The sequence below is a fragment of the Alosa sapidissima genome, chromosome 17 (assembly GCF_018492685.1).
Source record: "Alosa sapidissima isolate fAloSap1 chromosome 17, fAloSap1.pri, whole genome shotgun sequence".
NCBI lineage: Eukaryota > Metazoa > Chordata > Actinopteri > Clupeiformes > Clupeidae > Alosa > Alosa sapidissima.
Window position 1 is genome coordinate 8,165,175 of NC_055973.1, and position 27,741 is coordinate 8,192,915.

Genomic DNA, 27,741 nt, shown 5'->3' on the forward strand with positions numbered 1-27,741 from the left:
AAACGCCACTTAAAATACTGCAGTGACGGACATCAGTGACGCAAATTGCACACCCCACTATGACCCACTATGGTCATATGCCCTTGACCACTATGAGAGAAAGAGGGGGTAAAAAAAAAAAACAATTTATTCAAGTCTTAACTGTCTGGCTTCCAATGTAAAATGATCAAAGGCTGCTGGCTTAATTCCCCACACCAAAGCCCTGTGCGTTAACAGCATGACTAAAGAGAATCTGCCGCTCCACTGTGTGTCAAGGACACAGAGAACCTGCACTTGTTCAAACACATTTGAAGAGGATTAGCTCAGGCTAAACCCGCAACGCTTTTACAGTGACAGAGGAAAGCTAGCGTAGCATAGCATCGCCACATTTTTCCTCTCAAAGATACAGTTCTCATGCAAATGGATGCACAGTATTAGAGAAGCCTGCAAATATACCGGGCAGTGAAAGGGCTAACACCTCGATAACACGTTATGGATGGAAGAGAAATAAAATAAAATCCCTGATATGTTCACTTGTTCTGTGGGGATTACTGTTTGGAAGGGAAGTAATAATGTGCAAACAACATGCAAACGATCAAACCAAGCACACACACACACACACACACACACACACACACACACACAGCCTGTCATCATTCTAATGCCTGGAAAGCACTTTAGTAGGTACCTGTCGGTTTTTCTCCCCTTCCCCTGAGCGTTGGTTTAGGTCTAATACATGGCTATTGACAGCCCTGGACTGAATTAAGGGTTGTTAGAGAAGGTGAAGATAGGAGACAGCACTCTAAAACAGGCACTGCACAACCCTGTGCCCCCTTTCACAGGATAAATCAATAAGCAACACGGCTAACTGTGTTATGGGTGTGAACCAAAGACGGGCAGTGGGTCTTCAGCTTATGGAGTCATGACGTGTGTGTGTGTGTGTGTGTGTGTGTGTGTGTGTGTGCTCGCGCATGCACGTGTTACTGTCCACGTGTGAGTAGTTCTTTCTGTGTGAGTGCATATGTGTGAGTGTGTGGGTGTGTGTGTGTGAATGAATGTGAAATGACTTGCGTGCGAATCTACTGGCCCCAGCTTGAGTGCAAAACTGCATGAATCTGCAGTGTATGCAGCCTGGCGTAGCCAAACTCGATTCCTATCAGAATTTCAGTCTGACAACACGCCATGTGGATTTGATCATGGGGCATGTTTCAACCTCACCTGGAAGCCAGCCGGAATTTACTCCGCCCACACAATGTGAGGATGTGAAATGTCACAAGCGTTGATTTCTGTTCGTCTTTTAAAGTTATAGCGCTGTCAATATCTTGATAACAGACACAATAGCGTAATATAGACATCTCACTTCTCCAGCAGCTCAAGCTCAACTCAGGCGTGTTCAGGTGACGTGGAGGATGGCTTCACTGTTGCTCATCTGTCCATCATCGTTTAAAGCTTGCCCAAATATTAACTCGGCATATAGACTTTTCAATGGAACCACTCCAGACCAAATTTACCACCCTCAAATTTTGTTGGCAGGTGAAGTTTGGGCTGGCTTTCAGGCTACAGTGCATGTGCACAGTTGCACAAAAAAACAGATACTTCAGACGGAAAGGTGAAGGTGTGGTCAAAAGCCCAGGGTTAGCAAGGCCAGGGCAAAATGTGTTAGTGAAACGTTTGGTTAATGACAACCATCAACAGTTCAGCAGTTCAGTTCAACATCACAGATAATGTTTGTACATTTGGCTCTCGCAATAGGTCTGATGTTCTGAAATGCTGTCTTTGTCTGTTTTCTTCCTTAACATTCTGCTGATGCCACCCTGGGCGTGGGAAATGTAGTTTTAAAGGTGGAATAATTAGAGCGGTGAGTTCATGGTGGTGGGTTTATAATATGAAGGCCTGTCTGCACAAGTAGCACATATTTTCCCCAGTGGGAACTTGCTTCAGAAGACTAAGGGAGAAAACAAATAAGAGGGGGAGACTAAACACACACACACACACACACACACACACACACACACGCACACACACACACACACACACACGCATACACAAACACGCACACACACATGCACACATGTACACAAGCACACACATACGCACAAGCACACACACACACACACACACACACACACAAGCACACACGTACACACAAGCACACACACACACACAAGCACACACACACACACACACAAACACACACACACACGTGCACACAAGCACACACACACACACGCTCCTGTCATGGGGAAGTGAGCAAGGCAAAACAGAAAGCGGGAGCCTGATGACTCACACGGGCACTGAGTGCATCCTCGCAGCAAACATTTGCTTTTCATTTGGGCGCGGGTCAGCGCGCGGGGCCAGCGCCACTGAGAGCGGGGTCCCTTTGAAGATATTAAAGGAGCCGGCGCCCCCAGACGAGATGGACACCTCGCCTCGCCTCTCCTCTTCTTGGCTGGCCCCACCTCGCCTAGCATGACCTGAAGAATAAGGCTGACGTGCTCCATGCTGCATGCAGCAGGAGAAGATGTGTCTCCACCACAGAAGCATAACAGAGCCATGCCCACGCGGCTGGCCTTTGGAGATGCACGCTGCTTTATGCTGCTCCCTGTGGGGCAATGGAGGGCAAATGAAAAGCAGACACTGAACTTATCAAATCTGTTATCACCTGCACTACCCATCGTTAGCTCTTATTACATTGTAAATAGATCATTAAGTACAATGTAATACACTAACTATCAATTTGTTTCAGCACACTGATATTCAATGTGTACTAAGCCCCAGCCTCTTTCAGACAAGTGAATAAATGAATATTGTAGGCTACAAATGTACGTCATAGTCAGCACTAAGGTAAGGTGTGGCCAATGATAATATGCATGTGTGTATGCGTGCACGTGTCCTTGCCTGTGTGGATACGTCAGCCAGGTCTCCTGACAGTGACTGATAGCCCGCTGGAGAGCGGGGCAGAGTGGGTCACCTGCAGTGGAGCGGGGCTGGCTGGTGCTGTGCCTTGCAGTTGGCGCTGGCATATGGTGAATGTCAAACGCAACACGGCACAGCCAAGGTAATTATCAGACTCACCCAGCCCAGACATGGCCCACCTCTGGCAGCTTGGACACAGCTCAGAGTCCTTAAAACAGGATTTGGGTTGCCATAAACTACATAAGTAACACTTAATATATGCACCTAATGCTAAATACAGATAAGAATTCCTAGCCACTCTGGTGCTAGGGCTGCCTTACTTGTATGAGGCGATAATGAGTAAAAATCACAACTTGTGTGACTTGTTACTATGTTTTGGTTAGGATTGAGAAAAGATGCTGTGATCTAGTGGGACCTCATCATTGTTTGTGTGCAGGGTGAGCATTAGATTTGCATTACAGGATACAGAGCACGAGGGGAATCACCAGGCTATCTAGCACTGCTAACGCAACAACACATTTCAATCGAATAATGCCAGGTCGAGACAGGCTAGCAAAGCTGTTAATCAATAGTGTTAATGTTTCAAAGCACACAATGTCAGAGCCAGACACAATGTCTTTCACTACAACAGCACAACACCAGTACCCTGGAAATCCAGAGTTCTCGCGAGAGCACAATGGAATTGTCTCTGCGAGACACTCTGGCAATGAGCAATGACGCACGTTACTTTTACCCCAAATTCCTGGGAACCAGCTAAACTGATGAAGACAGCGCTGCAACGTTGGAGGACAGTACACATTGGTCGTAGTGTTATCTGATTGCGTCGAAGTTCGAAATCATTCAGAGTAAACATGGTCTAGTGTTATCCAATTGCGTGCAGTGAGATTTTTAAATGCATGCTTGTTGCCGCCCCTCGAGTTGGGCCATTACATTGTTCGTGGCCAGACCCTTAATCTTTCTAGATTACCAGGGTCTGGATTTTCCAGGCTACAACACCAGTGTTTTAAAACAGACAATGCCAAGATCGGACATGGTATGTCATGGTATGGAGGTGGACATGAAGAGGAAGAGAAGCAGAAACTAACATGACATGAAAAGAAAGATGGACAAGGAAAACACAAGTGGACAACAATTAATTAAAAAGAATGAACAAAAGGAAATGATGACTGCAAGATTTAAAATGCAAAAATTAAGAAAGATATTCTACATACTGCAAGCCATGTGTGTGACCCCTGTGGCCCTTCACTACACAGATGAATAAAAGTACTTGTTAGTAAACATCAGCCATTTTTCTGCTCATGCGGAAGCAGCGACTCGCAATCAAGACGGGGCTGGCATCTGAGCAGCATACATGATTAAGAGTCCTCTGTTCTCTTATCAGAGGAAGCAGACACAACCAAAACACTCTCCTGTCAGCTTGGTTAGGGGGGAAAGGACAAAAATAAAATGAGTCAGCAAAAAACTGATGTTGGGCTGAGGATGACAAGATTTTAAAAAGGTAAAGAAGGAGAATGAAGAAAAAGTGTGATAATACTTAGATAGAGGACAAAAAACAACAAAACAAAAGTGTGGTTCTCTTACAGGACAATGTGTAACATTGACCGTGATGGCGATTTTTAATTTTTTTTATGCTTAACCCGTTTTTGTGCTAAGCTCTGTGGAATGATTACCATGCTGTGCTGAGTCAAGTAATTGATTGTGAATGCTTGATTTCCTCCATGTTGGTGCGAAAGGTCACCATCAAGACAAGACTGCACTGCGACGAGCGAGTGGTCATGGGCACATTTTTCTCCGGCGAGAGACGGAAGATTTATGACCTAAGTGTCCTCATACCTGGCATTATCAAACGGAACTCCACGCCATCACGCTTGACTGGACCAAACTCAACTTCGACATCATAATGCATGAGATCTGCTTTGAAGGGGAAATAATTATTTGACCAAGTGGCGACCACGAAAAAATCCAAGATATCATTTTGCTTAGCCAACATGTTTCCAGTAATCCTTAGGTAAGGCTTCCGGAATGTCACCAGAATTAACCTGGAGAAGCTGACACAGGCAGACATACATTAACCTTGAGCCTCCCGCTCCCTCCCTTACTCCAGTGCATTGATTCGGGGGAGTGTTGAAGGGTGGGAACTTGTTTCTGAGTGTCTATAGGCTCCACCTGGTCAATAGCGTCCCTGCTGAAGTTATTCAGGCGAGACCATTCATTCTGGCCGAAACAGCAAACCCATCGACGTTCCACTCCGCTCGTCACAGAGATAAACAGAGAACATTTACATTCAACAATGGGACAGCTCCAAGATGGTCGTCGAATTCAGGAAAAGGATATGACCTAAGGCCAGACGTGCACTACATGTCATCTCCTACTCCAACTGATTTCCCTGTGGATATATTGAAGTAAAAAAATCAAATGGATATGGCCTTAAAACAGTCAACATCAGACAAAGACCTGACTTAAACAGACGAGGATAGCAACAATGGCAATAAAAAACTACATGTATATTCCCCATGCGTTTGTGTCCACGCTGCCCATCGGTCATAATAGACTTGATGGACGCTAATGGAGCCGCTGACAAGGGCCATAATTACCATAAACAAGAGGAGCCGAAATTTGGTCACACAAAGCCTGACAACTTCATTGCCGTGGAAAACAAGGGGCTATCAGCGCGGCTAACCGTTGGCAGCAGCGACGTGTTTTATTTTTTCAGAAAAGGTAAACAAAAGATGCTCTAGGTTTCCGCTCCAGTGTGAATGGCACTATTACACGCCCACCCCTCTATTCTAAATAATACCCCCGATCTTCAGAGCAGGGCTTTCACTTGTGATTCAAACACACTGATGTGGCATGCTCATAAACAATACGGTTCTATTTAGTCATTATTGATCCTGATCCCCAGGAAACAATGCACATGTCTACTTGAATGCCAAATGCTGGAGACACTAAATAAATCAGAATTGTTTCGTTGTCACTGCAGATTTGGCTTAGCCGCTGATGCCTTAGTCTGCTAGTCTGATGCCTCAGATGCCTTGTGAACAGTAGAAGTGCCAGATGATCTTCTGGTTGATGGGACATTTGAACAGTTGTCTCATCTATTCACGCACAAGGTGTACTACAGCTAAAATAGATGTATTTCCTGAACCAGTAATTCCAGTTGCAATTACTTAATATTCTAAGAATTTCCAGGTGGGAAAGGAACATTTGCCTACGTTGTTGTATATTCGAGATAACGTTACAGTCTAAAGTCTGGAGAACATATCTGCAAACGAGGCCAAAGTGTAATTTCAGCAGTGCATAGTCAAACAACCAATCACTCCATTCTGTGTACAGATGTCACTGAAACAAGTGTGCTATTTTATCAATATAGCATCTCTAGCAGCTCTTATTTTATGGCCATCAACAATTTGTTGTGTTTCCTTTATTCAGCACCAGGCCCCATTCATTGTTTATTCTTCATGACAAAGGTCCCCTTACTAGCTGCAGAGCACCGTCCACTCGTTAGCTCTGAGTGCAGCCGTGTGGAGCTATGATCCTGTGATCCAGCACAGGCCACTGAAGCATACAGATTTGATAGGGAGGCTACCGGCTTATCAACAAGGTCACAGGCATCTGCATCAGACTGACCCTGAAGGGAGATGTCCTGCAGGCTGATTTAGCCACAGTAAGCCACACCATTAGGAGCTCCGTCTGGGTGATGTGTTAAGATATACTATAGGGCGGCAGAATTTCTTATTTTTGATACAGACTGCACAAGTATTCAGAATGTCAATGTCATCATGACTTACATGCAAAATTCACAACTTTGTCAGTGATATTAAACAACCTAAAAGTGTTTTTATATCATCGACATCAACTCATACACTCTCATCATTTAGCCGAACACAAAATCCTTGCCCAGAACGGCTATGTTTTTCTAGAGGATTTTTAACAAGGCAAAAAGGTCCCCTTGAATATGGCTGCCAAATATGGCTGTGGAATAAGATGCTCAATCCAGTGTTCTTTGATATCAGTGCCACCAAAACACTTTTCCATGCAACTCTCATCACTGCAACAGTGAAACTAAAGCCGGCAGCCTATCGGAGTATTGCCTTACACTTAGCTGCTGCCACTGCTATTCCTCCTGTCACCACCAGGGGCACGTGTCTAACCTTTATACCTTGCCTAGAGAGGGGAGACCAACTTCTCCAACTGTTTCTTCACACAGCTTATACTTTTTTGAATTACATTTCAGTGACAGAAGCCAGTGTTGCATAAGTTCACACTAATTTACAGTACACTGAGAGGAGAGGAAGTCTCAATGAACTTCTTTCGGCGTCAGTCTAACAAAATGGGGCGGTGTTGCTGAAGCTCTGTCTAGACGACAGTAAGCTGTCATATGTGACTAGTTTTTTTTTATTAGCTGCAATGTAACAACTGGTAGCGAACATTGTAAGTCTATTCAGGAATAATGAAATGTGCTTACTGAATAACAAAATATTCAATTTCTCTCTCTCTTTCTCTCTCTCTCACACACTCACATACACGCACACACACACACACAAAGAAAAAGACAGACTCTGAAAGCTGGTAGGCAGTGAACCTCCCACCCTCCACCCCCCTCAGTCTTGGGAGTGTGTAGCTTTGAACTAGCTGGCGGGAGTGATGCACCCCCGCTCAGCAGAAAGCGCTCCTCTCTTATCCCGCATTCATTAACTAGTACCTCTCCTCGTCCAATCCGAATGAGAGAGGTCACTGCATAATGACACTCTTGCATGCTACTCAAGCATCCTTCAGAACAGCAGGGGCCCACACACACACACACACACACACACACACACAACAAAATTCACCTGAGAGTGTTCCCACTTCCTCCCTCTCATTACCTTGCTCTCTCCATTTCCTTTACTCTATCCTTCTCTCTTTCTCTCTGAACCTTCACTGTCCGTCCCACAGGAACACACGAGAGGATTCTAATAGGCTAGATACTGGCAGTGAGCTGACGGTGTGGTCACTGAAACGCTTTAGTGTGGATGTGTGTGTGTGTGTGTGTGTGTGTGTGTGTGTGTGTGTGTTTGTGTGTGTGTATGTGTGTGTGTGTGTGTGTGTGTGTGTGTGTGTGTGTGTGTGTGTGTGTGTGTGTGTGTGTATTCTCTAGCATGAAGAAGCTACACTGCCTTTTTTGTCTCTGGCGGTGTTGTAGCAGTGGCAGAGCGTATGTAGGAGGTGTGTAAGAGTGTGACTGCACTTGAGGCGGTACTGAAAAACACTTGTCTAGACCAAATACGCTTGGTCACACATCTCTAATTACCCTCTCATACACCACCCCATACTTATAACCGTGTTACAGAGTCAGTATACATTAAAACGGTTCTGACAAATAGCCAGTCATTTTTGCATCAGGCATACAATAGAAAATAGAATTGTGTGCTACAGCAATGCATGATGTCATCAGGCATCCTTTAAAACCTCTTAAAGGGACAGTGTCATAATTAGGCAACACAGAGGATTCATGTGGGGAGAAGCCTCTTCAGACTTCTGGCAACAGATTGTATTGTCACAAACTGTTCTACACAAATACAGATCAGATCCATGAATTTGTATTGGCTACATGTACACAATAGCAACCTACAGTATACAAAATATAATTCTGCATCAAAACGAGAGCACAGATTTACACGTTTTATTTATAAACAAATAAACAAATGAAATGTAACTTTGGGCCTGAGCCTTTGAGCCTATTTATGCCTCAATTCATATAGGCTAAAGAAAATCATTAACGGTCTAAAACAAACTAAATCAAGTGCCTGTAGAACTGCCAACCAGCAGGGTCTGGCTGACACTTACTTAGTCCTAATACTTCTGAAAACACCCCTTTTCACACAGTGATACCAAGTGGCAGCAACTCAGTCCAGTGGTTACACTTATCTGTAACAATGATCTAATAAGCCAGCATGGGTGAGCTGTATATGGACAATGATGAAATCAGTGGCCAACCACGGCAGGATGAGAAGAATACTGATAGAATGGCAACATCGCATTCTGTCCAGATCAGTAGGAATACTCAATCTGCTTGACTTCAATGACACCTTCCCTCAACAATGTGCTCAATGAGGGGAAAGTCTTGCTGAACCAGGCAGAAGCACTGGGAACATAACACCCTAGTGAGACCCACATATGGCCAAGGATTTGGATTTTTATTTAACAATCCTCTGCCTTAACCACTTACTGCTGTCAGAAACAGGCTTCGCGCGAGACACTAAAATGCTAAAATGCACTTAGCCGTCAATCCAGAAAAGGCGTTTGTGTGCTAGAAGTCAATGCACAAAGCCTTCCGAAGTGGCTTCTCTCAGCAGAAGGACGGAATGACAGTTCTGGGTCCTCTGGTGCTGGCTGGAGATGGGAATGTGGGGGACAAAGAGGCTTTTCTGGGGGCTTAAAGTGATAATGACTGTGTTTAAGTACAGGCTGAGGCCGCGGCAGAGCGATCGATGGCAGTGAGAGTGAGAGGACCGGGGTCGGCGTTGGCACACAAACAAAAACGGGCCCAGTGCATCGCAGCGGCAGGAGGGAATCAATAGTGGCACTCAATCATATCCATTTGTCTTCATTGACTCCTCTACCCCCCTTCCTGCTACCACCCCACCCCCACCTGTCTGTGTCTCCACCCCAGCTTGGTTGGTAGTAACCACACACACAGGGGCATTGTTATTTGCCGTTGATTGTGATGCTTTGGCCAAGGGCAGTGAAAGGATCTGAGGTGAAAACTCCCATCCCCATCTGATAGTTAGGTGTTTTAAGACGTCTTAGGTTCCTTTACTTCACCTTCACTGCACAGAGCACAGAGACCCACACACCTTCCTGTTGACTCCGTCTGTCTGTCTGTCTGTCTACAGCACTGTGGGGCTGACCCTTCATGTTCTCTGTCTTTGGGCCTGTATGCAAGGTTGGACATAGGCTGGTTTGGTCCGGTAGTATAAATTTAAGTATATATACTTTTTTGACCCCGTGAGGGAAATTTGGTCTCTGCATTTATCCCAATCCGTGAATTAGTGAAACACACCCAGCACACAGTGAACACACAGTGAGGTGAAGCACACACTAATCCCGGCGCAGTGAGCTGCCTGCAACAACAGCGGCGCTCGGGGAGCAGTGAGGGGTTAGGTGCCTTGCTCAAGGGCACTTCAGCCATTCCTACTGGTCGGGGTTCGAACCGGTTACAAGTCGGAAGCGCTAACCAGTAGGCCACGGCTGCCCAGTGCTTACCATTAAAAGATTCAGTAGTGGTACTACAAAGAGAGGAGAGCAACTCCCTGCCAAAACCAGGGCTGCCAACTGTCATGCCACTTTCTGTGGGTATGCTTCCTCCAATGTTGTGATTTTTACATCAAACTGACATCAAGATCTGTGCACTAAGGCAGACAGGTAGAGGGGCCTCCCAAAGAGGGAGGAAATAAGGGCAGGAAGGCAGAATAACAGGTCCTAATGAACGCTCTACAAATAATAATAGATAATAGAATAATGTAGCCTGTTTAGGTGTTGAACATTTTCTGGCATGCACTATGCACGCACACTTTCACCTGTAACAAATCTCACTCCAAGCTGAACTAATAGGTTGGCAGCTCTGGCAGTTGACAGTTTTGTCCATGCAAATTAATAGCTGGCTTCATATAAATGACATTAGTTACTCAGTAGGCCACCCGTGTTTAATCTTGGTTGTTTAGGTCAACAGTCCTCTGCATGTCCTCATTGGAGCAAAAGTAACAGAAGAGTGATAAAACACAACAGAAAGGTCTTCTAACACCCACCCACACACACACACACACACACACACACACACACACACACACATGCACACACACACGCAGTCACGCACGCACAAGCATGCACACACACACACACACACACGCACGCACGCACACACGCACACACACACGCACACACGCACACACGCACGCACGCACACACTCTCTCATCCCTTGTCTTGCTCACCATATCTTTGCCTCCGTACTCCTCTGCTTGAAGAGCCCTTTTCCGGAGTAAAGGTCATGAAATGGCACTCTTTGTCAGACGCACAGCAAAATGATGAAAATTCATCACAAGCTCTTGGGTGCTAAATCAAGCATATCTGTGTGTGTTGGGGGTTAAAAGTTATCTTCACACAAACAACATGAACCAACAAAATCAATGAAATATACAAAAGTAGCAGTGCAACAATTCCAACATTTCATTTGATTTCAACTTCATTAATAAAGTAGCTATCTATTTATGTATCTGTCTATCACAATGCCATAAGTCAGAGCGGTGGTCGCCTGCATCAGACAACGTAATATGAATTCCAGCACATGAACTCATTGGTGCTCGGACCCATCTCCTTCTGGACTGTCAGTGTGTCATCCCCCAGTAGCCCCCCCCCCCCCCCTTCCCTCTTCTGGGCTAGTTTGACAGCCTGCTGAGTTCCACTAATGGGGTCATTTTCTCCGGGGGAGCAGCGACCAGCGCTGGAATTGGAATGGAGTCAGGTTTGTGTGTGTGTGTGTGTGTGTGTGTGTGTGTGTGTGTGTGTTTGTGTGTGTATGTGTGTGTGTGTGTGTGTTAGTATGTATGTATGTGTGTGTGTGTGTGTGTGTGTGTGTGTGTGTGTGTGTGTAGTGGGGAACCGAAGCCGCCTCTCTCTCTTTCTCTCTCTCTCTCTTGCCGTCATCACCGTCACACTTGCTGTTTGTGTCGTCCCATCACCCCCTGCTAGTCTCCCCCACACCCACACCCTTCACTGTCCATGTCTGCGTCCGCACCTCATATTTTGCCGGCACCTGCCCCGCTCCTCCACACCGCCCCGTTCTATTTCTGGGGAAATGAGTCATGTCGCCACCATCTCTTCTACCTTAGACTCACTACCCATCACCATGGAGCTCGTGTGCACCGTCCCAGACACCTGGTGTCATCCATCACCTCCGTCGCCGTTAGTTACCCACAATCGTTCCCGTCGCCCGTGTGCCATCGGTGCCGTTTGTTTTCTATGCTGTGGGTTAATATTGAGTTCTGGCTATGGCACTTATCGATTAATTAACGAGTTCAAGCGCTGCTTGTCTCGCATTCTTTTCAAACTTAATGGACGCAATGTTTAAATGAAAATAGATGGACAAAATGTCAATGCTGGTTGTAAATTGATTAGCAAATAAAATTTAAAAAAACAGAAGCTACAGAGGAACAGAAGTTCTTGTTAATGCTTTGGAAACCAGTGGCACTTGTGTAAACCATGCCTGAAAGAACAATCAACACCTTTCCTGTGCAATACACTTGTAATCAGTGTTAACAAGCTCCCTTATAGACCCCAAACAAACATGTCCGTGAATAATTTGATTGAGCCTCTATATTAACACAATCACAGACCGAGCAAAGAATCACTGCTAATTGAATGCTGCATTAACAATGAGTCAGTCAAAAGAATTATACATGAGCAAAGGCCTAAGATATAATTAAACGGAGTAAATATTGTTATTGACTTGTTAATTGAAAGACAAGTGAATGATCAAACATTGAAGTGCTACAAGAGGCTGTTTTTTGTGTTATGATGAAAAGCTGTGTGATGAATCTGGGAGTGTAGAGGACTAGAAGACATTACTGGTCATGGTACTGTACACATGTAACACAGTTATGTACTTGTTCTTGGAAATCTAGAGTCTATTGGACACCTACAGAAATCATTAATGTCATTGACATTAAATGAAAATGTCACTGTCCATTTGTCCAAAAAACCCAAAGCCAACTGGGCAACAAAGCAGGCTCTGGCTAAAACCTTGATCTGGCCTTGATTCCATCCTGATCAGGGACAGAAACAGTTCACTGAATTTGATAGAAAGGCATTAGTACTGTAAGGGATTAGTACTGCAGACTGCATGTTGAAATAACTGAAAAAAAAAAAAACATGAATAAAAACAAAAAACTTAACACAAAGGAGGACAAGCTGGCAATCAATACAAAGTTGAGTTGAGATGTTGAGAGGTTTGGGGTATAACATTAGTATCGTGAAACTGCACCAGTGTGTAAATCATACGAACCTACTACTGAAACTCTCTCAGCGTAAATAGGAAGGGGGGAATAGACTAGGGGAGGAGAAACACAGCGCACTAGCTGATGTACTTAGTCATTCTCTACCTGGCTTCATTCTGATTCCAGACATGCAAGTCGGGGCTGCTCCTATCGGGAGACAGCCGCGCCAGACGGAGCGAGGTGTCCAAAACATCAAGCAGACTGACAGAGAGGAAAGTTCTCCGCTGAACTTTCCCAGGGAGATGGCAAATGGGCTGTGTGTTTTTCTTTTTCCTTTTGTGGTTCTACGCTCGCCTGATCTAAAGGTGTAGCAGCATGCTGACTCTTAACTGATGTATTATGAAAAGGTTACCACCTAACAAGGTGTCCAGATATATACGAAAATAATGGAGAAAGCAGAGGTACTGTGTCATGCCAATGGGAGTCTTTTATTTTCAAATATCCCAGCACAGAGGGGCGTGAACCTGCGTAGACCAAGGCAATGGGATAATGATATTACCTTCATTGTTCCAACCGAAGCACACTTGTTTGAAATAGGCCTACTGCGCTCATCTTTTCACCCTAAAATCATGAAAATAAAGATGCAACACAAGGCTACATCCCTCTTAACTGACATTCAACACAATTTATGGCTGTTTTATATCTTGTGAATAGTGATAAAAACACATTCCACATTTATTTGATATAAAATGGACAGGAAATCACTAGGTTAGCCATCTAATCACTATAATCTTTCCCGAGGCCATCCGCACTGTGCTGCAACGCGGGCTCTGTTGAAATAACCCTGCTGTCAAAGCTGTCCTTGTATCTTTGGCAGAATAACGGGAATTAAATCAGGCTGTGACTCGAGGCAGTGCAGCACAGCAAGGAACAGAGCTAGTAATTAACACACACCTCGAAATGCTCCCAATATTGATCCAACGACGAATAAAATCAAATGATGTTGCTGCACTCACTCCAGATTGTAATCACACATAAAATTAGTTATGGATCAGAGTGTGCATAGCATAGAGATAAAAACAATGACAATCTGTTTACAAAACGCATAGAAATCTATGTGAAATCATAAAGAAAAGGCTTTGAAACGTCAATGGCGCCTAGTTGAAAAATGAGTTGTGGGGTACCTCATCACAAATTGACAATATTCTGCCAAACTCAAGACACAAGCAAACACCCAGAGGCAGACGTTTACTGTTTATCATCACAGGCTACACAGCCAAGGAGAGCAAAGTCTTAGTGAACAAGGAGAATGACTGGAGTGGGAAGCTGTTGTCCCGGGTCTGAGACTGATAAAGCTTTGGGCACTCGCGGGACCCTTAAGCAGCTCATAGCACCAGTGCAGCCACACAGAAGAGAAGTAGTGAATAAAGTTGCTCAAGCAGCAGAATCCACCTCTAACCCACAAGCTTTATTTATGTTGAGGATATCGAGGACTTTTTAAATTGTCAATTTTTATCACCGATCCTCCATCTCAAGGTTTTGCACTACCTAACTCGAAATGCACTTCTTGACCCCCCCCCCTCAACTTTCTAATTGTGTATTAATAAAACAGTATATAACTTCCATGTCCTGATTTGGCACAGTTTAATACCAAAACAGGGCCAGATTCGGGCCGGATCAGAGCCAGATAAGAGCCGCATTCTGCTGCAGTCGGCCTGGAGACTCACCTGGGGTCCTTCTGGATGCTGTCGATGGAAGGAGAGCGGGCGAGGGAGCCCTCGGGCGGCAGGGCGGGGCCCGACTTGCTGTAGGGCGACTCCACGGACGAGCAGTACTGCAGGGTGCGGTAGGGGTCGCCGTAGTTGGCGGTGGCGGGCCCGGCGGCGTAGTTGGCGCTGCGCGGGTATGTGCCCGTGGCGTTCTGGCTGGCCGTGCGCTGCAAGGGAGCGGAGTCAACACCGGGGGAGGACGGGGCTAAGGCAGGAAAGTAGGGACAGAGCAGAAAGTTCAGGACCTGATCGCAGAACTGGTTGACTAGTTCTAGGAGCAGTGGAGTCGCATGTGTTGGGTTCACATGCGGTGAAAAAACACACACACACACACACACACACACACACATGCACACACACACACACACACACACACACACACAATCATATACAGATCAATGCAGGTACAGATGCGATGAGATGAACAGAGACATTGACCGACACACAGAGGAATACACACAAGTGCGTGATCAATGACACATTGGAGGCCGACACATTGACGACAGGTGGGAAAAAGCAAAGGGGTAACAGGAGTGAGAGAGAGAGAGAGAAAAGGAGTCAGTATAAAGCTCAGGAGTGAGTCATCTTAGCTGAAATCAGAGGTGAGAGAGCATTTGCGCATTTTCCCAGCATAACATCAACATCAGTGACGGGCATTAAAAAGAACAACCATGCTCTGTAGACACCATTTTGCTTTCTCATACTTGTTTGCAGACTTCAGTAGAAGCCACGTCTATGTGTCAGTGAAGATGTTAGCACAGATACATGGAAGTCGTTAGGTGAGATGACCCCAGACAGTCGTGGAGAGAGTCTGGCAATGAGATCACACCTTTCTCATCCCGCCCAGCATCATTAAGACCTGGACAGGCGACATCACCATGGCAACAATCTACGTTTTTATCGGGTTAAAGCAGTCCAGACTCAGAGGTGTTTTGAGGATAGTCCTGTTCCAGCTAAACTTACACTGTGGGAGAGATATGCGCTAACACAAGGAGACAGTCACTTTGGGGGCGGCAAATAAATCTACCCGAAAGGAAGATCAATATGGCTACGTTTCGGGAGTGTGGACCTTTACCCACTGTGCAGCGGTCACCAGTGGATGGACACATTAGTAACCACACACAGACTTCAGAAAGGATGGAAGAGGAAGAGGAGAGAAGAGAGGAGAAGAGAGAGAAGAACAGGAGAGTACTGTAGATGCAATGAGTTGAGATTAGAAGAAAACTGAACAGAACAGAAAAAAAGAAGTAGAAAAGAGAAGAGAAGAGAAGAGAAGTGAAGAGAAGAAAAGAGAAGTGAAGAGAAAAGAGGAGAAGAGAGGAGAGGAGAGGAGAAGTGCTAGCATAATTGCTTTTGTCTAGCAGGGCTCAGAGGAAAATGCACTGCATCCACAGTAACATCTAATGCTAATTAGAGTAGAGGGGAAAGATAGATGAGAAGCCTCAGGGCAGCGGGGCAGATAAAGAGATAAAGAGAGGAGGGACAGAGAGACTCAGGAAGGAAGAGAAGGAAGGAGTGAAACAGAGAGAGGAAAGAGAGGAGAGAAAGAGAGATAAAAACAAAAAGGGCAAGTGAGGGGACAGAGGGAAGAGAGAGAGAAAGAGGGGGGGGCTTGAGAGGTTGATGGATGAGTGGCCCAGTAAATATATCTCCACTCCGGACTGTGTGATAGACTCCCAGCTCACTGGCCTGTCATTGCTGCTAATGAGTGTATGCTAAAAGGGCAGCATACACAATCACCTTCTTTCAATTACACAGAGCACAGCTTATAGAACTCACCACCCTCTTGGACAGAGCTTAGAAGACTTGCACTCTGTTGAGAAACTGTTAATGAATGGCATTCTAGTGATTTCTTTCAGGTCAGCCCTCAGTCATGAATTACAAACCCTTAACAGTTTAGGGGGGGCATATTATAGCATTATCATGAGTGCAGGGACAGAAGCTTGGCTCAACTTGTGTACCAGACAGCTTTTCCCCATCTGACAGGGTAAGCCTGTTTACTGCTCCGTAACTGGGATAGGCAGGACAAACCTTGGGAGACCAGTGTCACGGGTTAGTGTGTGGTGTGTGTGTGTGTCATGGCATCCTGTCGTTCTCCTCATTACTGTAGGACACACACAGGTCCTCTGCTCCACTACTCTAGTGTGTCGGACTCTAGTCTGGTCTGTCTGGGGATGGTGCGGTGGTCAGAGGAAGTGACATTTCAGTGACCTTCAGTGGCTCTATTAGTTCATGTGATTTAGCAGGGGCTGGACGCAGGGTGACCTGCCTGCACCTCATGGACAACTGAGTCTGAAATGTTGAGGCAATAAATAAGATACACATCCACAGAGAAAATAATGTGCATACACTGATAAGACATATGTATGCACACGCAGTTATTCATACACATACACACATGCACACAAACAATACACACATACACACACCTAAACACACACTCTCACACATACCCCCATACATACAGAGACACACATGCATACACTCACAGAACAATAACAGAAAAAATACACACAGACATAAACACACACAAAGAAATAAGCACCAACACAAAGACACACACAACGCACACTTTGTATGTCTGCACAGATCATCCGAGGGTCATTACAAATCAGCCCCACTAGAGCTGGCCAAAAGGCAAGGGCAATCACCAAGTAATGCACCGGTTATACGGCCACACCGCACACATAGCCTGGACTGACCCGTGTGCTCTACAGAAACAGGAAGAAAATAACAGATATGAGCAGACTATCACTGTGTCACAATCCCTACCACTGTGTCACAATCACTATCCCTGTGTCACAATCAATATCCCTGTGTCACAATCACTATCACTGTGTCACAATCACTATCACTGTGTCACTTTTCTACTTCTTTTTGTGTCACTGTCTAACCTCCAGGTCATCCCTTTGATAGCTACCGAGGCTATAGCTAGCCTTTAACCCCAGGTGAAGTGCTACCTTTTTTAGAGCCAAAGATACTTACAGACAGGGGCTCCGTTTGTAACACAACACTTCATTTTGTCACATCTCTTGTCATCAGGCAATAGCTCTTTAGTGGCAGTTTCAGCAGAGAATTGATTGTGAAGTCAATCTCCAAGCACATCCACTATGAAGTTACAGTTGTGCATTCACATAACACCTCCCCTAGTAAAGCCTTGGGATATTAATTGCAGAAGGACAAAGACAGTGCTACAAACTGTTCTCGATAAATGAGTTTCTCGGGTGTTGTTTTCAAATGTGGCATGTGCATAATAGCACCCGAACGCCACTATCGAGTAATGTTTGCAGTGAGAACCTGGTGGAGCCATTAGATAGCTCTGTGTACGTGGTTTTGTTAGCACTGCCTGCTTAACATTTGTCTTGACACATTGATGGATTCTTCTTATTAATTTCCATGCATGACTCCAGCACCTGATAATGCACATCAGGTCGGCCTGCTTGCCTCTGACAAGCCGGGTTTATTCTAGCCCGCTAATTCTTTAATTAACAACCTTTCTAAGCCTTTTTTATTCGTCCGTTCATTTACTCATTTGGTGCCTTCTCCTCTAAAAGTGCTGACAGAATTTGTCGACTGCATGAAGGACACTTTAGAATAACTAGCCCGTTTTCAATTATATTTAACTTAAGGGAAGTTCATTCCCCTCCACTTAATTGTCTAATGTTCAAATTAAATTGGTTAAATGAAGTCATGCTAAGTGTGCTGTGCCTGTGTTCACTGAGGCTAATATTCATAATATAAAAAATATATATATTCTGTTTTCTTTCATTGCTAATATTCAATTGATTTTAAATAAAAAAAAAAAAAAAAAACATATACATTTTGTTTTCTTTCATTGCTTTGAATGCAGTGTTACTGTGCCTGCTCATATGAAACAGCTAAGTCATGTCAAACATGGAATTTGAACATTATGGACCCTTTCAACAAGGTAAACACAAACAATGCTTGAACATTCTATTTGGGCCCCAATCTACTTCCTCTGCATCAAGATAACATATGGAATGTTAAAACGGAAGTCTTGTGGGGCCAACTATGATGCTGATAATGGAACTCTCCTGAAAGGGTCCATAAGATGAAACGGAATTGTGTTCCATTTCATTTGCTCTTTCCCTTCCTCTCCACAGTAGTCGTGTGGCATTGAGCCCCCACTGCATATTCTATTTATGCTGATAATGGGATGCTCTTTTAAATGACTTGACCTTTCAGATACGAATCACTGGTGGACGCATTTCCCCTCTGCAAAGGAGAGAGCGGGAAGAGCTCAGCCAGGATGTTAGTGGTGTAATATGATCGTAAACAAACTCTCTCTCTCTCTCTCTATCTCTCTCCCTCCCTCTCTTTCTCTCTCTCTCTCTCTCTCTCTCGGTGTTGGTCCACTGCTTTTGACATGACTTTCTCAGCGTGAAATTGCACTTCAGGAAATAATAGTAAAGTTTTACATTCGGCCTTCAATGAAATTGAATAAATGCTTCTACAAACTCTTTTTTTTTATTCTTCTAATGAATCTACCATCTGATCGTAAAGGTAGTCAGTAAAGCTGTCAGATTGAATCATCATAGCTCTTTTTAGGCATTGTCTCAAGGCATCCTTTGGATGTTACCCTGTGTCAAATTTTGTAGAGGGCTTGTCACATGTTGTGTATTGGCGGTCATTTCCTGTATAACTCTTCCCCATTCACAACACAGACACAGCTGAGAGAGCTCTACAGCTGGTACTCACTGGCACAAACAGACAAAGCAGCATTGCATTTTCACACACCCATAATGCATCACATCACCTGAGGCGGGGCTGGGCTTCGCCTCGTTGGCAAACAGATGCTCTTTCACATCAGGAGGTGAGAGCTGAAGCTCGTCTCCAGATGTACTTTTATGCTTGGCCACGTTTATGGAATGAGTTCTTAGGTGCCATACGAGTGCGCCGACCGCTCGCCAAAACACAGCAAAGTCGATTCAAATGACTTTTTTTGGACTGTGGATTACACGCACATATGCTTATCCCTCTTCCCCCTGCTTATCCCCCTTCTCCTTCCAACCCCGAGTGTGTGTGATGTCTCTTACCCTGGCTATGTGATCTCAGGGGGCTGAGGATGAACTGGCGCGCGCGCGCACACACACACACACACACACACACACACACACACACACACACACACACACACACACACACACAGGCTCACAAACAGCATTCTGCCACACTGTAAGCTGGCATTCACATTCACATAGACTCACATTCACCTCAAATGTGCTAACCTTCACATTTTTTCCCATATGGAAAACCTGTGGATTTTCAGAATCTTAATAGGAAGAATTGACTAGCCTCTTTCACAGTGCCATTCACACACGTTCACTCTTTCACTCACATTCATGTGTGTTATGTTTCAAATGAATTGATACCTGCATTCATATCTATATCATGTTCATAGGCCCATTCACATTCATCATCACCATTCATCTCTTGACATTGACATTGACCTTCACACACTCACCTTCATATTGGCATTCACATCCATTCAGGTGCTAGTACTGAGATGCAGGGCACGCACAACCACAGCCACGCACCACTTAACAAACAATCTGAGCCCTGACCTGTCTGCGGAGCATGGGGAACTTGGGATTGGGACTCTAGGAGCCTCAGGGCAGCCTATTTCACACCATCAAGTCATGGCATATTGATTTGACTTCTGCTCACGAAAGTGGCTATGTTGGTAAGTGTAGGCGTCCATGCATGCGTGAATGTGTGTTTGTGTGTATGTGACTGTATGTGTGTGAGTGGGTGTGTGTATGTAACTGTGTATGTGTGTGTGTGTGTGTGTGTGTGTGTCTGTGTGTCAATTGTGTCTGCATGTATGACAACCCCGCTGCACACACACACACACACACACACACACACACACACACACACACACACACACCGTCCCCTCATCCCCAGCCCCTGTAACACTGCCTTATACATATCTGCTCCTTGTTGTGTCTCGTCTCCCAGGTTGTGGGAGCGAGGAACACAGGGGGTGGCCATTTGTGTGCTTCAGCGCGCCCTTAAAGGGCCTCCTCTTCTCCCCCGATACCTCGGCTCGTCCCGTCGCTCAGTGTGAGTTACCCCGGCCATCCATCACACGTGCCAGAGTGGCCCCCACGTGAATGTGTAATTGGACATTAGTCACGGCTCGACAGAGAGGGGAGTCGTCCCCGGTTCACTCCTGCTAGCGCTAGTGTTAGCACGCGCGGGCGAGCAGAGGCAGAGGCAGCCGCGCTCGTACCTCAGCCTCCATTTAAGTGGCTGCTTTTTAGCATCACTGATTTAGCGCACCACAGGGGCCCGTGGAAGCCATGGCACTTTGCTCGGAGAGCTGAGAGGACAAGAATCAAGTCTTAGCTTTAATGGGAAGGGCATGGGGGGAGTCTTTCTGTTCAAGGTTCTTTTATGGGTTGTTTGTGGGTTCACTGTGACAAATGCTACTTGCCACTCGTTGCTCATTATGACTTTCTGTGCTTGTGTACTGTACGTCTCACACACACCACTGACCCGTTTCCACCCTCTCACTGCGCTCCGTGTGCTTGTTGCTTTGTTTTTCTTGTTGCTTACTGTCATTTGGGTTAGTGTTTCGGGAGATTAAGCATCGTTTAATGGTCTGTGGCACCCACCAAATGCATGATTGATGCAATGTGTAACGCAGCCTGCTTTGGTATTGACTCTTTGTGAGTGAGTGTGTGTGTGTTTGTCTGTGTCTCTTTCTCTCTCTCTCTCTCTCTCTCTCTCTCTCTCTCTCTCTCTCTCTCTCTCTCTCTGTGTGTGTGTGTGTGTGTGTGTGTGTGTGTGTGTGTGTGTGTGTGAGTGTGTGAGTGTGAGTGTGAGTGTGAGTGTGAGTGTGTGTGTGTGTGAGGGGAGGTGGGGGTAGGGGTGAGTTAGCGAGCAGCTCTGAGTCTGGAACTGACAAAACGAGAGGCTGTGTGATCATCTTTGCAGAGAGAATTAAAGACTGGGCCTGTGGCGGCTCCGTTAAACACACTTACTCCATGCTCCAGTGCCTGGGCATGACTGGTGCAGCCATGCGTCGAGCATAAATAGGCTGACGTGTCCTGTTTCTTTAATGCACTGAAGCACTAAGCAGACGGGCGGCGAACTCGTGTTGGTCAACCACCGAGGCCACTGGGGAGCAGTATAAATTCAACAGCACACAATGTGGCTAAAGGGGTGTCCTTGAGCAACAGTTTGGCAAGTTTGAGCAGTTTGATAAAAATACGAAGATTTGGTTATTCCCCAAACAGTTGCCTGATGCTAAGCAGACCTCAAATGACTCTTTCATCACGTCGCTTATTTCTTTGTATCTAAACTCTAGTTCCTCCTTGTGCATCCTGAGCTGAGGATGCCTTTCGAAGATGACATGGCACCCTGCATGCCTGAAATATTTCTGAGTAATAAAAGAATCCTTTTGAAATTCAAATCTGTTTGAATAACGTATGCTGGAGAAACCTGCTCACGACTCAAGCTGTGACACTGTCGGTTCAACTTTCAATTAAGTCAAGGTAAGTCTCATCTTTGCAGTTCAAATTGATAGAAATGTCAAATACCATTGCTTGGGTGCTGAATTATAAAAAATGCCCTTCAGCTAATGCTAATGATCGAGTGTATTATGCATGATAACAAACCCCAAAGAAGCCCCCACCTTACTATCTCACTGTGCCTTTCTCTCCATCATCACTACATATGTATATTTAAACACAATATATACAGTGTGTGCCATGTACAGATACTGAGAAAGAGAAAGAGAAAGAAAATGAAGATAGAGTATGGAGAGAGAGAGAGAATGTGTGTGAGAGTGTGTATGTTTGTGTTTGAGAGAGAGAGAGAGAGAGAGAGAGAGAGAGAGTGAGAGAGAGAGAGAGAGAATGAAAAGAAATATGTTTGCAAGTGTGCTTCATCTCATGCTTGCCTAAATGACATTGGGTCATAGAGGGTTTGGTCATGGGATCTAGAGGAGACCATATCATAAAGGTTCAACTCTACCATCTCCACTCAGGAGACCATATCATAAAGGTTCAACTCTACCGTCTCCACTCAGGAGACCATATCATAAAGGTTCAACTCTACCATCTCCACTCAGGAGACCATATCATAAAGGTTCAACTCTACCGTCTCCACTCAGGAGACCATATCATAAAGGTTCAACTCTACCGTCTCCACTCAGGAGACCATATCATAAAGGTTCAACTCTACCGTCTCCACTCAGGATGTCCACATGTAACACCTCCAAGTGAACTTATTTGGTTATACTTCAAATCTGACTATGAGAATAATTGCAAGGATACAAAATGTCCATACCTGAGATATTGCTCAAGAAGACTCACACAGGAGTAAAGCAATAATGAAATTTAAAGAGCAGCACTTCTCCAACGCAGATCATCTACAACTTCCTTAACTAAGCATGGCAGCTTTGGGAACAGTAAACCTCTAACAGATCTGCCTAAAAAACATCAGACAACCTGCAATACTGCTTTATTTTGATACTTAAATGTGCTTTCACTTTTAGCAGCAGAGCAGCATACAGCTTACTGGCATAGCTCTGTTCTTATAGGGGTGCTTTCAACAGTTAAAGCTGAACTTTCTGTCTATGCTGGGGTAAAATCAAGGTCTTGTCTGTTTTCCTACTTTGAAGAGGGAGGCACTTAGCTACAGTAAGTGTCAGAACCTATTATTTAGAATATATAGCAGATTCCGTGGGAAAAACTGAATTGGTTTAATGGATTTATGCAAAGCAGCTTCTCTTTGAATGTGCCTGGTGTCATATTAGCCGGCTTTGATGAAACAGACTCGCAAAACAGCCACAAAAATAAATAAAGAAAGAAAGAAAGAGAAGGAAACACAGGGGCTTGGCAATAGCTCATTCAAGAGGGGCCAATGTTTGAATAGGGGCTGGAAGGCACCCCGTTCAGTCATTCCTCTAAGACAGCGCTTCCTCTCCGGCTCTGTTAATCCTCTCTCTTTTCATTTCTCAAAAACGTTATTTTCCAGTAAATTCCCCAGTGCGTGCGCCCATGTCCTTGTCCTCCGTGCACAAAGACTAATTGACTTGATTGAGTTGCAATTTTTCACGCCCCAATCACACATGGAATCATGCCGAATTGCATCCCCGTTGCCAAGTGGACCATCTTAAATGCACATACATACACACTATAAATGTAAAAAAAGACCATACATGGATTTATAGATTGTAAATATAAAGACAGATGTCTGAATAAATAAATAATGATATTGTAAATGTCTTGACATGAAGACCACAGCAGATTTCCTGAGTCATGTACACACACACACACACACACACACACACACACACACATATGACTTATGATATGATATATGATATATGATATGATATATATGACTTATAGCACACACATAAAACAGATCAACAGTAGCTTGCCCAAATGAAAAACAAGTCTGTCCAAATGAAAAACAATAGATAGAAGATACGAGGGGTGTTTTAAACACCTACTGTTTGGATCAACCTTCTCCACACATCGCAGCCCCAAGGGCAATGTTAACAGCCACCCCTGCTGGGGGAGCACTGAGCCGGTGGAGTCTACAGCATGTGAGGCATCCCTGACTGCAGGGGGCGCTAATCTCTGTGTGAGACAATGTAAACACATGGCTCTTTCTTTCCCCTCCAAGGACTTAGGTCAATAGTCCTGCTGATTAATACTCTTCCTGTGGAGTGAGATCAAGGACACCATAAAGACAAGCTACTGACATGCTGTACCTAAGCCTAATGTTGGGTCAAGTCTTTTGCAACAGGTTTGTGTTGATATTCTGTATAAGCAAGTCTTTTGATGTTTGAGGTAGGAATGTTTCTGAGTCCTGAATGAAAGTTTCAATTCTAAAATGATGAAAAGAATGATAGAGATTGAGCGATTGAGACAGAGTGTCAGACAGGGAAAGGAAGATATAGACATTGATAAGGAAACACAATACAAAAATGAGACAAGAAGGGAGAAGAGTGAGTGAGCGCTGTCCTTCACCTTGCCCTGGCCAGTAAAGAATATTGTTCCCAGATAAACAGGAAGCTAGTGATCTCTTTGCCATGAGCCGCATCTTAGCAACAACAAAGTCGTTAACTCACTGTCTTTGTCTGTGAGCCTAATGACGATTAGGCAGATAAGGACAACATTGTCCACCAAATATCCACCTCTCTGCAAGTAAAACATTCTCTGGCACTATGCAACCTCTACATTTTTGGTTGCGGTGCTGGCAAATTATCAGTAGCTATAATTAATCAAAAATATACTGTTGGGATCTGATAATCTTCCTATATTGACTATAGACTGGCCAGGTGTATCATGAACTGAAACTGTGAAATGACGCGATCACTGTGGTAGATTAATTAGCTTTGACCAGTTGGACGGCTTTAAGATAGAGGACACCTGCAGGGCAGAGGGAGTGTGGCAGAGCCTCGTTGGTTGACATACAGCCGTCTAATCCCCTAACGGGTTTTGGCACAGTGATGGCGCGGTTCGTAGGTTCCAGGGCAGGGATCACGTGGGTTAACCAGGTTAGGAGAGCACGCTCCAAACTCTGTGCAAAAAGAACATGAGACTGCACGCAAAAGGTCTCTATGGCACAGGGGCCTGTGCCAAGCGATGCTATGTGGGTTTGTGGGTTACATAGAGGTGGGGGGAGGAGGCAGTATCCCAGAATGCATTACTACGCTCAGCAAGGGGTCGGAGTCTGTTTTAACCATGATGAAATGTTTAAGTGTGGTGAAATTTCATGTCGTTCCCCACCCATGAAAACCACCTAGCAGGGGGTTTATGTGTGTGTGTGTGTGTGTGTGTGTGTGTGTGTGTGTGGTGGGTTGGTAGGGGTAGGAGTGGGAGAATGAGTTGGTGGTTCAAAAGCACATCAGAGGGGTTTCATTTCAGACAATGCTCTCTCCTTCTGGGTGTCAGTGAGCATTCAAAGGCTCATTAATACAAAGTGAATTCTCGTGTACATGTTGAGTAGGGACTAAGTGGGGGCTGGGGCTTTCTGGGGGCGATTTGTTCACCGGATTGAATTTGCCCTGGCTGATTGTCTTTGCCCACGCTAAGCTCATGTTTCAGTCCAAATCTAATGGGCAATACTTTTAAGAGGGATGTGGGGAGGGAGGGGAGGAGTTATAGCTTTAATCACTTCAACACGTACCATCATAATGATACAATTATTATTTAGTACAATTAATGACATACAAGGAACGCAGAGTAGGCAGGCAAAACTCATTGCATAGAGTCCTAAAAGTAGCACCATTTCATGAGATGAAAGGTTTAAGATGAGCTAATAAAGAGTCAATCATAAGTGCCAATTATACCACATGGTCCGGCATTTCTAGGCAAGACACTCTTTAATTAGGTTCAGACGTTTGACCCCCCTTGCCAATGCACACAGAATTAATTGGTGGCAATGACATACACAAACTGGCAAAAAAATAAATATTAAAAAGCAAGCAAAAATAAGAAAAATTAACTCTTTGATCACAATCTTTGGAGGTGTCCTTGAAGTTGCTACAGTGATGAAAAAAAAAAAAACGAAGAAACTCATTCTCAGTGGTCTACTGATGTTACAAACCCATTAGGAAAAAGCAACAGTTTTGAAGAGGAATGGAATGTCAGGTATATTATGAACGCACCTTCTCAAAGGTCAACGGGAGACGAGCAGCCATGGCAAGTGGTAGAAAATTACTCCCCTCAAGACCCCTTATTAAAGATGACTATAGATTTTATCTGCCCAATTGAAGCAGGTATGGGAGGATGACATTTTGTCTGGAGAAGCGCTGTGCGAATCCTTAACACTGCTGTCTTCTTCTGCCTAGTATACGTCGAAGGATGTCTGGGGGGAAATTTTACTGATATGACTGATATAAAAATTGCCTTGTTATTGACAACTTTTGTGTAATATTTGATGGTAATGTATAACAAAATGTATAGTGTATTTGTATGTCTTAAAAACAAACTGAAGGTGGGGTAGAGTTGGTAACACTTAGTTCAAATTTGTTAATGGAACCTACAGTAGGACTACATCTGAAGTGCCATGTGTGCTCTTATAAATAGAGTGACAACAAATACTGCTGTAAAAGGCTGATCTGTTGAGATACATCCTGTTCTACAAATCAAGGCCTTAGTCGTACTCAGTTTCCTAAAGGCTGCCATCAACATTCCAGTTCAGCGACGGCACAGATAATCTTCCCAGCACGTCCAGCTATGCTTCTGTCGCCAGACGCTATCAAACTAAATATATTTTAATTTGTTTATTTTTGGCCATTAATAACTCTGAAGACACGACAAAATGAGCCGTGGCAGAATGTTTTATTTATTTATTTCATTTTTCTTTTCTTTTTTGTAAATAATTGGCCTGCTAACAGGGTTTGCATACCACACCTTGTGCAAAATCAAGATAAGCTAAACGCTCCACTCGTGACGTTTAGAGTACGGAGGCTCTCATTCATTACGGCTGATTACTGTTGTGTGCCTCAAAGCATCTCAACGCATCTCGGTGAAGCGACGGAACCTCCACTCATGGCTAATCCTCTCCTAACGGTAATGAGGTCGCAGCCGCACACAGGCCGAGAAGCGGCACTGAGCTGGATAAATACTCGCCGCCACCGCTGCCACATGCTGGATTTGGGATTATTTTTGTGCAAAAATCCTGGAGAGTTGTGTGGTGTTTGTCTGCTCTCAGCTGTGCAACAATACCAGACAGACATACACACACACACACACACACACACACACACACACACACACACACATACAAACAGAAACACAGGACTCTTAATCAGTCATACTTTCACTCTTAAACACACACACACACACACACACACACAAACACCCACATATCTCTGCTTACCGGTGTTGGTGCGGTAGGTTCCTGTGTGTCCAGGAGGGAGTGGCTCCCCCTGACTTTGACTGAGGCTCCTCATCGGCCCCTTCTGGTAGACACGGTCCTCGTAGATGGGCTCGATGTGGTGCTCTGGGGACTGTAGGGGTCGAAGGTCAGGTCCCAGGTGGCTGTGCTGACTGCTGTAGGAGCCCCTAGAGCCTGCGAGAGAGCACAATCAAGTCAGGATATGGACTTTAAA

General features: G+C 44.8%; 1 protein-coding gene across 6 annotated transcripts in view; it reads right to left on the reverse strand.

Moving 5' to 3' along the window:
• Positions 1 to 27,741, reverse strand: part of ctnnd2a (catenin (cadherin-associated protein), delta 2a) — a 295,331-nt gene that overhangs the window by 121,694 nt on the left and 145,896 nt on the right. For all 6 annotated transcript variants that reach the window (XM_042068872.1, XM_042068871.1, XM_042068874.1 and 3 more), the window contains 2 exons: positions 27,510 to 27,701; positions 14,595 to 14,841 (listed from right to left, as the gene is read on the reverse strand). In XM_042068872.1, coding sequence (XP_041924806.1) covers positions 14,595 to 14,841; positions 27,510 to 27,701 — 439 coding nt within the window. The remainder of the gene's footprint in view (positions 1 to 14,594; positions 14,842 to 27,509; positions 27,702 to 27,741) is intronic.